Source organism: Gnatocerus cornutus, chromosome 5 (assembly GCF_029298725.1).
Source record: "Gnatocerus cornutus isolate USDA-ARS CGAHR chromosome 5, icGnaCorn1.1, whole genome shotgun sequence".
Classification (NCBI taxonomy): Eukaryota; Metazoa; Arthropoda; class Insecta; order Coleoptera; family Tenebrionidae; genus Gnatocerus; species Gnatocerus cornutus.
The window spans coordinates 4,032,629-4,046,836 of NC_142237.1; the positions used below are offsets into that span (position 1 = coordinate 4,032,629).

General features: G+C 32.5%; 1 protein-coding gene across 4 annotated transcripts in view; it reads right to left on the reverse strand.

The window, feature by feature from the left end:
- The window catches only part of sky (GTPase-activating protein skywalker), a 91,898-nt gene that overhangs the window by 71,907 nt on the left and 5,783 nt on the right, over positions 1-14,208 (reverse strand). For all 4 annotated transcript variants that reach the window (XM_088035207.1, XM_088035206.1, XM_088035204.1 and 1 more), the window contains exon 2: positions 8,107-8,700. In XM_088035207.1, the coding sequence (XP_087891333.1) occupies positions 8,107-8,626 (520 nt within the window). In that variant the 5' untranslated portion in view covers positions 8,627-8,700. The remainder of the gene's footprint in view (positions 1-8,106; positions 8,701-14,208) is intronic.

Sequence of the window (14,208 nt, forward strand, 5' to 3'; positions counted from 1 at the left end):
TGGAAAAAACTATCTATGTGATACATTGCAATAATTCCAAAACATTGGTCATAATTGACGATTTAAAAAAATGTGTTTATGTATTAAAGGTAGAATTTCAATACGTCTCCAAAGTGAGTCTTTCATAAAAACATTTTTAGAACTAGTTTCAGAATACTTTTTGAAAATTGATAGATACAAGTGTCTAACTTTTTTGCCACCGACAATGTCATATCGACAATCTGTCCCACAGTTTTCTAATTTTGGGTCATCAGCCAAAGTTATTCAAATGGACTATACAGGTGTTCCAGAACTCAGGACAGCCTGTATATCGGAAAATGAAAAAATGTACGTGCTTCTTTTGATCATACTTTAATTTTGCTTCTAAACTAATTAATTCTAAATTAATCGTTTTTGATTGTTAATAGATTAAGTGCATAAAATTATAACTACTTCAAAAATTTATTAAAAAAACAGTTCTAAGTCTGTGTTGCAACAGATTCCAAACATTTTAACACGATTGAGGTCAGAAGATAGTGGTAGTCGAAAATGATTAATTTCGTTGTTATTAAGGGCTAACAACATGATTACAGCACGACCTGAATCTGTGTTATCGCTAAATCGTTTAATTTTCGTGTTCTCATTACCTCTAGGATTTACATATAATTGTCTCTTCATGGAATCATGAGTTTACATTTTTATCGAAAATCCACTAGCACTGTATACTTGCACTTGCTATTAGATTTTTCAGCGCAGCAATGACGTTATCAAGACTTCAAAGGTGCTGACCAACAGTAGAAAAGATTGCCTCTTTGTCTATATGACCATCAGATCACTATTTGCAAATGTTGAAATATTCGACAATTTCCGTACCTCTTTGGCCTATTCTTACAATGAGGTGAGCTTCGTCCAAAAATTAAATTCTTTGCATGATTTTCTATTGTGGTGTGCAGAAACACAAATCACAAATTCTACTTTTTATCAGTGTTAACACTTTCAATAATGATGGTAGCATCTTAACGAAATAATATACAACCACCATGCGAGTTATTGGTTTTAAAGCACTGTTAACCAATGCAAATATTTTAAGTTTACTTTATTAATGCAATTAATTTGTTTCAAGCAATATGGTTAACACTGACATGGTTAACACTGGGTGGTTTAATTAACAACATAATATACAATTTTGAAGAGTAACTTGAAATTCTTCTTTGTCAAGGAATTTGGAAACTCTTGACAAAGATGACAATCATTCGATTAGTTTTTGTATTAACATGTAGTCTCTTAATAAAAGGGTTATTTTGGTGGTAATTTCTGCAATCTCATTGCATTATTAAGTGTCCAAACACTTTTAAACAAAGTTATACATAAATAAAAAATTACTGATTGCATTTACCTACAGTTTCTCAGGATCGAAAAGTGAAAAGTTTTCAAAATATTGTTTACTTTACCTGCCTACATACACTATCGATTATTTAATAATAACCTGTCCATTGGCTGGGTGAATTAATAGCGATCATGATAGGCTTAATTCATGTATACGTATTGTGTTTGAGTCGACGAACAGCGTGAATTATTACCATAATCGTGATTATCTATGTATTAATACTTTTTTAAATACGTTAAAAATTAATTAATCTTCCAGTCAAACTGATCGATTTTTTTATAGAAAAAGCTTTAACGTAAAAATGTCGAGTTTGGAAAATAGAGTGAACAGGGAATGTCAGATTTGACAGCTCGGTTGACGTTGAAAACTCGAGAGTCAAGTTAAATCATTTCAGATTCATTTAATTAAGTATTTACCTGGGTAAATAAATAATACATAAACTAAAATGTCAACCTCCATCAATTTTTTTATTTTTCTCTTAAAGTTGTAATATTTTTCCATTTTTCTATGTATTTACCTAGGTAAATAAATAATACATGGATTAAAATGTCAACCTCCATCAATTTTTTCATTTTTCTCTAATAGTTGTAATATTTTTCCTTTTTTCTATGTATAATAAAATAATATGAAATAATGATATACGCAGATAATTATAAAAAATCAACAAATTCGATTCACTAAAAACACAAACCCATTTATTTATTGCAATTATTTCGGTAATAACCCCAAAATAAACATTGACATCAATTGGCAGATTTTGAACTAAAACCGATAATCTTGCATTTCACAGTATTTCACACAGACATTGCATATCAATTTACCAGAAATTGTGAAATGAACTATACACCTTTTTCACCTACCGTATTACAAAAAAAAAAATAGATAAAAACAAAAAAGATTCCATCCAAACAGCAAATGTTCTAATATTGATTAATTTATATCTGTTTATCAGAACTGTCGGGCCCTACTAATTTCATTGGGTTCTGTAAACGTAACACTCGAAAAAAATTCCGGGATGGGTTTTCGAGAGGCTAGCTAGATAACTCGCTGATAAGGGTAATCCTGAGATATTTGTTATATCCATGTTGTATTCAAACATATTATACATATTACGTGTTCTTAGAAATATGAAAATAATATGGCATATTATGTACGAACATATACAGGGTGTCTATAAATGTTTGTCCATCAAATCACCTTTGAAAAACAATTGAATTTTGCCGCCTCTTAATAATCTGATACAATACTATTCGTCAATCTGTCAAATTGTTTGCGTTTTGGCGGTTTAAAAGTTATTCGTTGTTTTTCATCTTGTTTTTGGGTTTCACACGAGATTACTTGTTGTTAAAACCATTAAAACAGTCTTTTTTAAGACTACAGTATTATTCAATAACTAGCGAAGGTAAATATTCATCGGCATAATTACTTGAAAAACCTAACCTTAAAAAAATTTTTTTAGATGGTTTGGACTATTGAGAACGATAAGTTCATAATAAAGTCTTATTATCGCAATGGAACTTTTCAAGACGGGGAGTGGATTTATTCAATTCTCGCCTGTGAACAAGAGTTTCGGAATAAGTTTCCTGATCTTCAAGTGGAAGATTCTGTTTTGCGAAGACACAATGGCAATGTAGTGAATCGTTTTTCTGGAACCGGAAGTGTGCACAAGGGCAAATCATCAGGACGACCAAGTGTTAGTGCTGAGGACGTGGAAACTGTTCGACAAACAATGGAAGAACAACCACGAACATCCATGCGAAAATTAGCTCTACAAATGCACATGCCATGCTCAACTTGTCACAAAATTGTTAAGAAAAGACTGAAATTACATCCCTATAAAATCACTAGTGTACAAGAGTTGCGTCCTCCAGATTATGAAGCCCGTGTGCAGTATTGTCAGTGGTTTTTAAACAATTTAAATAATGACGATTTGTTGGATTTAACTTTCTTTAGTGATGAAGCCTGGTTCCATTTATCGGGATATGTGAATTCACAAAATTTTAGAATTTGGAGGGCTGAAAATCCTCATGAATTTGTGGAAACACCGTTACACCCAATTAAAGTGGGCGTCTGGGTAGCAGTTTCTCGCAGACGATTAATTTGAATTTTTTTTCATAACACTATCAATGCAACGAGATATCAAGAAGAAATTTTAGATGTGTTTATTCCGCAGTTACATGATGATGAACTCAATGCTGGTTATTTTCAACAAGACGGAGCTACAGCTCATACTGCAGGAACAAGCCTTAATCATTTGCAACAATATTTTGATAACCGAATAATAAGCAGAGGAACAGATATTCCATGGCCATCACGTTCACCAGATCTTACTCCACTGGATTTCTCTATATTTGGATATTTGAAAGATAGAGTTTTTCAGCGCAGGATGGAAACTCTGGATGAATTGATGCAAGAAATTAGAATCCAATGTGATACGATTGATCAACAGATGCTTCAAAACATTTTTGAAAATAAAAAGAAAAGGGTTCGAGCATGTTTGCAGCAAAATGGAAGACATTTCCAAATGTTTTTATGAAATCAGAATGTGATGTTTTTAAATGAATGTTTAATTATTACGTAGTTCAGTTTTCACTATTTCATTTTACATGTTAAATGTGAACCCAACGGGTCTTGGGAAAAAATGAACAATTGTCAATGTGACAGCCGCTCAAAATGTAGCACGTGTAATAATTGACAGTTAATTGACAATAACTGACAGTTAAGTCATGACCAACTTGATGGACAAACATTTATAGACACCCTGTATAAGGTGTTTATAAATGTTTCTAGCATCAAAGGTGGCTTTGGAATTCCTGTCATGCACTATTTTGCCGCTTTGTGTTCATAGTGAATATAACTATGTTCACAATTATTTCAAATGTCAGTTACGTTAAGACGTTTCAGTTACGATTTTGGGTTCAAGTTTTTCATTTTCTGGTTTTAAACCAGAACTAACACAGTTTATTTCTCAAAACTTACTTTACTCCATGTTTGAGGTTAACTGCAAATGTCAATTGAAAAATTGAAACTCACATTTGTTATGAGCGGCAAATTTCTATAACATTTCATAGCCACCCTTGATGCTAGAAACATTTATAAACACCTTGTACAAAATACCGAACAAAATTAAGTGTTATCACAAGTTAGCATCCATGCTGGTCAGAAAAATTGAAGAAGACATTTCAGTTTTTAAATAACTCTATGATCGCATGGGTTTATACGATGAAGTTTTCAGTTCCACGATAGGCGCTTCGCCATTATTTCGCTAAAACCGTCTCCAAATTGCTCCAAATAACTTCTCTTTCAAAGCAAAGGCGATATATTAAATTACAAAACTTATGAAAGGAAGTTTCTGACCCGCATACAAATTCTTTCGACCAACTTGAACTTAATAGAAGTGATTCAGAACATTTTCTGTATATGCAGACACAGAAAGAACAAAAGAGCTTGCTTAGGCAATGAGCTAAAGATAAAAAATAGCCACTTTATTACACAGAATATATGTATATTTCATACCAATTGATAGTGTGGCCCCCATTTTAGTGTTAAAGAGCACATATTAAGCAGTGTATTGTACTATGCTAGGAAATTCTGGAAAAGTTGGTATTACTTGCAAAGTAATGAAGTAGAGGGAGATGACACAGTCAAAGTTTTAATTGTTGACATTTTCTGATTTTCAAAAAGTGGATTGTAAGCGCATGAAAATACACTAACGTTAAAAAAAGCAATTTCGGGCTTCATTTGCTCTGTACCAATGTGTAAGTTGACATTTAAGGTTGCACTTAAGGGTGCATAAATGCATTTAGAGCATAAACTGTAGACGAGAGTTCAATGGTTCCAAAGGAATATTGTCTGGCCACCATGAACTTCACTGTTCTGTAAGTTTCACCATTCAAGAAAGGTAGACCTAATGTTTGGTGTATTTCAGGCCACATTCAATTTCATTCTATTTGATTGTTTGGTTATTGCAAAGTCTGTTTGGTGTACATTTACGATATCGTTGAAAAAATGATCACTTTTGCAAAGAGAAACACTTTTGGAACCGTCCAATTGCTACAAATCTTAAAAATGCACCATTAAAAGGACACAACTTTGTTAAACTTCTTTGCAATGGGAAGTTTTGTGCTGACAACCGCACCTCAGAGTGAATCCCATAACATTTTATTTCTTACACTAAAACAACATGAGGTCTTTGATATGTGAGGTATAGACGTATTCAAATTCAGCAACTCAAAATCTTCAATGGTTGAGGTAGTTAGAATTTACCTAAATACGAATTGAACACTTTATAGTTGACTATGTAAACATTAATAATAAAGGTTTTTCTAAATTCTTCATGTGTTTCACTTCTAACCAGCTACTTCTAATAAGTTAACAACTTAAATATTTCAGTTATACGACTGCGGGCCCCAGAAATTTTATAATTTCATTGTCAACAACTAGAAAAAGAATTCACTTCTTTGAAAACCGTTCAAAAACCATTCCAATTTTGAAATAACTTCAAATTTCCGTAAATACGGGAGCCAATTGTCAATGTTTACAAATGATGACGTTTCTGTCAAAGTGCTGTCAGACAAGGTCGTCAACTTTTGGTGTATAAAAATGTCCCTATGAAGTACAACGTGTTTATAAATGTTTCTAGCATCAAGGGTGGCTATGAAACGTCAAAGAAATATGCCGCTCATTACAAGTGTGGGTTTCGATTTGTCAACTGACATTTGCAGTTAACCTCAAACATGAAGCAAAGTAAGTTTTGAGAAATAAACTATTGCAATTGTAGTTTAAAACCTGAAAATCGAAAACTTGGGCACAAAACCGTAACTAAAACGTCATTGAAGTAAGTAACATCATAGATAATTTTCCTGATAGTTATATTCACTATGAAAACAAAGCGGCAAAATAGTGTACGACATGAATTCCAAAGCCACACTTGATGCTAGAAACATTTATAAACACCTTGTACATTCCTCCACATAATTATTTGGGATAGTCCCAAATTTTGGGTCAAGTTTGACATTTGGACCTCACTATCAATTGATATGAAGTATACACAAAATAACCAGAGAATTTACCAACAGAAACGAAAAATCAATAATAAATAATTAAGAAATGTGGGAAAAAGTAAAGAGCATAAACAATAACGAAAGAGGTATAAACTGAAAGAATCACAAATTAAAGACAATTTCTGACGGTACCTCAATCAGAATCCATACATACAAAGAGAGGAAAAATAGTAAAAAATTGTTATTAGTGTTAGTAGACTAACAGCAAAAAATTAACAATAAAAAACAGGAAACAAATATTAAAGAAATACCTTGCAAATACTAATATAGAAAACTATTAAAGATTCACGTTCGGTAGAAGTAACTAAATTTAGTAACTCTTATTTTTGAGCTATGTAACTATGGTTATAATTTTTCTAGTGTAATATCTTGTAAAACAGATATCATCCAAATGACAGTTTTTGGTTTGTCATTAAAGGCAAATATTTATTTTCCAAACGAAAAAGAAAACAATCATCAGAGTTCCGAATCAGATTCAAACTAGTTCATCGATTTCATCTTCTGAATCTGACTTTGTTAGTGTTACAATGACTGGTGGAATGTTGTCTTGTGCTGCATCTCCCATGAGTGCTGTCCAGTCTTGCCTAATTAATTTTTAGTTTTTCCAGTTGTTTGGTGTGCTTTGCGAAATTGATTTTAACCATAAATTTCTGACTTTGTTCCTTCCGATTCTGTTTTTATCTTTTTGAAACTGCTTGTCTTGTAATAGTTGATTCCACCTCGTTATATTGTCAAATTTGAATGACAAATTTATTTGATAGACAATGATGCCAATGTTTAATTCCTAGTTATTTCAGAAATTCAACGTAGCGACACAAAAATATCTATTAGTTACTTCTACCGAACGTGAATCGCTATTACGAAGAATACCAATTGTCAAGAGCAAGAACAAACAGTAAGATAAAACAAGAAAAGAAAAAATTTAAGAAGAAAATAGCAGAAACATCCTTCAGAACGATAAACACTGTCTCTTCTGTTTTTGCATCTTTAACACGGTTATTTTAGCGACTGAGAGTTGATGTGATTATATCGAATGACAGAAACTAAATTAGTTGACAATATCAAAGATTGCTTATATCAAATGTTTCTTATATCGAAGATGACTATATCGAATGTTCACTGTATTATAAATATCGTCGTCTAAGCGACAACATCCGCAACCTCAGTTGAGAAAATATTTTATTACTAGTTTTTCTCAGACAAATTTTTCGCGAGAATCTACTAAAAGAAAATAAGAAAAACCGGCAACGTAATTTAAATTTCTAGTATTTAAAGTCATATTAATGTTTTTGTTATATTGTAGCTGTTAATTTGCAATTTGGGAAAACTGCTAGACATGTTCATTTTCAACAATTCGACACGTCTTTGTTGCAGTTTACAGCAGTTTGTCGATTTGATTTGACTCAAATAATTAAAAAATAGGGGATAAAATCGGTATTTTGATGTAATATGCAATTTCTCAGACAAATTTTTCGCGAGAATCTTACTGGTGGAGATTATCTTTTGTATTACTGAATAGATCTAACCTAAGCTAAAATTTGATATTAAATAGTCGTTGAAAAATATTTTTTAAACTGACGAAAAATCAGTTTTTCTGCGCTTCCGTATGACTTTGTAAAAATTGAGATTGCGGTAGTTGCCGCTTAGACGACGATATAGGTGATCTCTATGACTTACCCGTCATGTAATGTAGTAATAGAGCACAGATCGGATATATCGTTGGACTATAAACGATATCCGGACATGCGTATCCTAAAACCGACACTACCCGATCTGCAACGCTTCGGCCCTTGTGAGTGAGGTAATACAACTGACAATGAGATGGTTCGACAAACGGTGGTAAACTAATAGCTTTGTCAGGCAGCTCCGTACTACCAAAGACTTGATTGACCATATCCCAATAGAATCCATCCGTCATATTGTTGGACTTGTTCTGGTGCTGGATACACAGAAGGGACCACAACTGACCCCGGATGGGACTATCAACAGGCCAGGCATTGTTTCTGAGCAGATGCTTGACATCCTGTTTTCTACCCTGCTGGAGTAACGATGTCACGTCGTTGAGGGTCTTCAACGGTTTGGAAGAAGGGCTAGGAGGCACAACTGTTATGCCGGTTGAGTCCACCAAAGACGTGTAAGAGGTTGATTGCTGAAATTGGACAGCCTCTTCTTCCAGCACCGAAGGCATTATTTGCATTCGTTTACGTTTTACCAGTTGCAGCCCCTCCGATAGAGCAAACCGCTATGTCAGGTCTTGAAGCATTTTCACGTCTGGAAATTACAGAACTTAATTAAAAAAAAATACGATTGGAAGATTCAATATTCTTAGATTAAATCGAAATTAATAAATGGTACCAACTCAAATTGAAAGTTTTATCGTCTGCACCTCAAATCTAAACCAAGCAACTTCACTGATTTACATATCTTAGAAACTAGGAATACCATAATTGTAGCGCACGTTGGTTTGAGGAGCGAGCGAGCGAAGCGAGCAAAGGCTTGAAAAGCTATCATATTTCATAACTTCAGAAGTTTGTTCCATAGTTTATTACATTATGGCATAACATAAAATTTGCTGTCGAATTTACATATAACTGTGTTATTCAATAAAAAAATAAAATGTGACAACGTCATATCAAACAATTTTTGTACATACCTACATAAATGTACAAGGTGTTTATAAATGTTTCTAGCATCAAGGGTGGCTATGAAATGTCAAAGAAATTTGCCGCTCATTACAAATGTGGGTTTAGATTTGTCAACTGACATTTGCAGTTAACCTCAAACATGAAGCAAAGTAAGTTTTAAGAAATAAACTGTTCTAGTTGTAGTTTAAAACCTAAAAATCGAAAACTTGGGCACAAAACCGTAACTAAAACGTCATTGAAGTAACTAACATTATAAATAATTTTGCTCATAGTTATATTCACCATGAAAACAAAGCGGCAAAATAGTGTACGACAGGAATTCCAAAGCCACGCTTGATGCTAGAAACATTTATAAACACCTTGTATTAAGGATTGAATAGCCTGAAAGCAGTAAAATGTACAAAAAAAAGATAAAACAATACTTATCTAATACTTCAAATAAATTTGATCTAATTTGGGGCGCACATTGATTTATATACCCATTATTTAGCTTTTCATTCGTCAATAATGACAGTGATCGTGATATTATGAATTCACTACATTCGGCCAATCACAGATTCAGAAATGCATAGTTTTCCATTAAAAATTTGTTTTGTAAAATCCTCAATAGTGTAAGTTTAAAAAAAAAAAAACTACCCGTTTATAAATTCTATCATAGACCGCAATTGACCATGCAGATCAATATTTACTGTGAAAGGTCAGGCGGTAATCAGTTATGTGACATGAGTTGGCGTGTTTGTGTTTTCATTGTGAGAAATTAAACATAAATTGTTTCATCGGATTTTTAATAGAGTTTATTCAGTAATTTTTAAGAACGCTTTTTATCTACACGCCATGTCAGTAAAAATAAATGTAAATGAACTTAGCACGGATATAAATAAAATTTCACATTGATTGACTTTAACTCGAAGAATCAGTTGAGTTTTTTAAAGAGAATGAGTTGTAACCTTCAATGTATAAAAATGGTATTGAATCAATAAGAAACAAGCTCTTTTCCTCCTACTTTAGAACATTTCCACTGCTTCTAAGCTTTTTTTGGAATTGAGCCAAGAACTTGGTCTAGAAATATGCACTCGATTTTTTTGAAACAATTATCCCTTTCCAAATTATACAGGTGTATCATAATGTTTGGAATACGCCTATGCAGTTTGCTTTTAATTTTGTTTAAATTTAAACGTCAAAACAATAGATTATACTGAGCATAGAATTTTGGACAGGATTTTTACGTTAGAGAAACTAATGTGAACCATACTTTAATGTCAATGGACAAAACTTTAGTCACGAAGTAAAATTGTGTGTTGTGAAATGTTTTTATGACTAAAGATGACATGAACGCCCTGTACATCGTTGTAAAACAGCAGTTATCACTCATTTTCGGTGTGTATTACACTATATTACTTCTTGAGTAATGATAAAATCGTTGTGTAATGTGGTCATTACTAAACTAGTGCTGTAATAAAACAACATTACATAACGACTTTTGATGACATTCGACTTGTCAAAAAAATTTAATGTACGTGTTAACACTGTCAAGTTGTAAAAAACATTAGCGTTTTCTTAGTCGTGATAAAATAATATCCAAAAAAAATCTTGATCAATTTCCGTTTTTTCTTGCCATTTCAAAATAAACTTTTCAAAAATGACACTGTCAAAAGCCATAGAAATGGATTACAGATTTGATTGACAGATATAACGAAACAAAGAAAAAAGTACAAAATGTACATTTTCTACTTTAATAAAATTTGTTGTTCTTGTACGGAGATTAGACGACTTTGGCTTTGCTCCAAATCTATTAAAATTCGTTGCTGCTTTATTTGTGTAATAGCGGAAATTGCGTGTCTTATAATGGGTGTAAATCTGAGTTTGTGGCTCCTCAGAAATCAACATATATTCGTTTTCTCTTTTTTCAACATAGGAAAATTTCTAGTTTTAATTGAACGACAGATCATAACAAAAACTTGTATGGTTTCAACTCCCTCTCGCAATTTTTTGTTATAATGGATGGCAACTATCCAAAAAAAAGCAACATAGAGTCTCGTGTTAGTTGTCTTGTTGTCTGCCAAGAAAAGTATACAATTTACTCTGTAGCTCATATGTACCAGAATAGATGTGTACTTCGAGTATCTGACCTTTCATATTCTAAGCTAATCAACAGAAACATATAGGTACAACTGAAGAGCAAAGACGATTATTATTGGTAATTTGATCCAAGTCCAATCAGCAGAAATTTTAATTTCGCGATTGTACCATCTAGTAAAAATTTAAACTCCTCGACAGAATTACATACTGTTTAGGTAAGTACACACCGCGTAGTGTATGTGCATCTTGAAGTTTCTTCCCAAATTGTTCATTGACTTCTAGTATGTTTACGTGCGGATTGTCAGTAATGCCTGGCATGTGCTTGGCTGTGCCAGCTCGATTTACTACGATCTACAATTATTGACAAACTTCTTAAATCTCTTCTCCGTTAGTAAATCAGATTCGGAATGAAAGTAACGTTTGTCAACTGTAAGTTCGTAAGTTCTTCATGATTAGCGACTGATTAATTAGACTTGATTCTTCTTTAAGCTTAGAAATCTAGAGATAACCCAAATATTTATTATTAACAATTGAAGCCATTGGTGCCAGAAGGTGTTAACTTATTTTTAAATATTTTCAGAAAACCGCGTTTTACGTTTGTGGTTCGAACTTTTTGAGTTTCACAAGTACTTTGTGTTTCAAGACCTTAGTTTGAACATTCATTATGCTTACAGAAAACTGCAAAAAAAATAATTTGTCTTTTATTTAAAGATGTTGAAAGTGCCTACCGTTAGCTATTAAACACTTTAATACCCAATTCTTCATTTTATAAATAACAAACAATAAACAATAAATAATAATTAACAAATGACATTTCTCAATTGGTAGGCTTGCTTGTATTGTAATACGCCATCGGCATAGATCTTCTATTCATTTTTCACAGTAATCCGAGATTAAAAACGTTTGGGACAGGTTTACCACATCTGCATTAATTGCTCATTTCAATCAATTAAGAGAATTAAGAGAAAATTTACTTTTTTGGGATATTGATCGTTATCAATTAATTAGCAATTTGTCATCAACGATTTCAAAAAGGCATTTAAAATAAAAAAGCTTTACTTAAGATTAAGGAAAAAACAAAAAAATGTCATTAACCGCTGACAGACAGCGTGGGTACCGCTAAGGTTCTAACGAGTTCGGAGTTCAAGTGCGGGTTTAACAGCAAAAAATATCAGTCACGCATGATTACATTAATCACTTCATTATCAATTTTCGTATATTTTTTACTACAACTACACTCTCACTCAAAAGTATTTGCCCACTAACATTTTTTTAAGTAACTCCTAAATAATTTCTTTCTTTCGCTTTTGTTTGGCGTTTTTTGTTTTCATGGTTATATAGTTCATTGATCCTAACAGCATTTTTTTGGTTTTTTTGATATTTTAGAAAATAACGATTTTTTATTTTTTTAATGTACTTTTAAAAATTTTGAAAAAGTTATCGTCTCACATATTTTCACAATTCATCAATCTATAAATGCAAAAACTAAAGTGTTGATTGACGTTTACAGTTTTTTTAATATTGTGAAGGTCTTTAACAACAAAACTTCTTTAATTTGTGGCTGCGGAAGTTTATTGTTCTCCAAGTTTTTCTCAAAAAATTAATGACAGTTTTGCACAGAAATGGTGAAGAAAGTTAAGTTAAGTGTGGAAACGCGTGCAATGATTATCTCTTACCACAGAATCAACAGCGAAATCGCAAAAGAATTAATATTTTTAAGTGGGCAAATATTTTGAGCGGTAGTGTATGAGTGAACCTAAAAATTCAAGAAAAGCTTGCAAAGCAGTGTAATTTTCTAAACTAAAATAAGATTGTTTACACTTTTGGTTTAACTCCGCCCGCATGAACAAATTAATGATGATTCGTAAATTAATAAATACAAATAGGCCTATAATCAATTTTGAAAAAATCATTCCAATATTATCTTCGACTTTCTGACATTTTTTTTATTTTACATTAGCTTGGATTATCGAGAATCTTGTCACTTAAATATGACGATTTATGACAGTTTTGAGAGTAAACTATAAAAATGACCAGAAATTTACTTTTGGCGGGAATAAACTCGTCAACAAAATGGTACCATAATTAGCAATTTCATGCAATTTTTACCTAAAACTATGATTTTTTATTTTTTCGCCACCAAATTGTTTTAGACCAGATGATGACCGACCCGAATAGCACCAAGAATGATGAAGAAAAAAAAACAAAAAATAAGTATACAGGGTCCGGCAACACTTGTGTCCACCCCCAAAATTGTCTTTAATTTTAAAGATAAAATTTTGAAAATTTGCATACGCTCACAGTTGACAAAGCTCTAGAAGCTGACGCAAAAATTTGTTTTTTATCACTGATAGTTTTGGCGTCGCGACGCCTTAAAAATGTAAGTTTTAGTTAAGTGTGAGGGTTTCATCTATTTTTTTTTCAAAATAAATACATATGTTAAAAATATATCAGCTGTTATTTTAGATTCAATGCAAATGGTCTTCAGGATTTGATAAAAAATGCGGTTTTATCTTCAAGTTAGTTTCCAATTTCATTACGTCAAAATTGGGAACTACGTTTACACCCATCTGTCAACATCTTGTGTCACAAATGACATCTATCCTTTGGCTCGCTTTAGATTGTAACAAAAGTCTTAATTGGTAAAATTGTCGCTTTGTCGATGTTAATTAACTATTTCAGGTAAAGTGCAACATGTCCGTGCTAATCAAAATTAACCTTTATAAGAGAGAATGAAGTGACTTGTGAAATTTTGGTGTAAACGTAGTTTGCCGCTGCGCTGTCAGAATTTTGAAAACTATCTTAATAAAACAGCGTTTTTTTCGCAAATTTTAAACACAATTTACATTAGATTAGATTAAAACTCAAAAATCGCTAAAAATTATACTTCTTGGGCGTCGCGACGCCAACCAAACCGTGGTAAAAACAAATATTTGCGTCAGCTTCTAGAGCTTTGTCAACTATGAGCGTATGGTGGAGTGGACACAAGTGTTGCCGGACGCTGCATACAGGGTGTCCCAGAACTCGTGCCCTATAGAGCAAGGGAGGGTGCCGA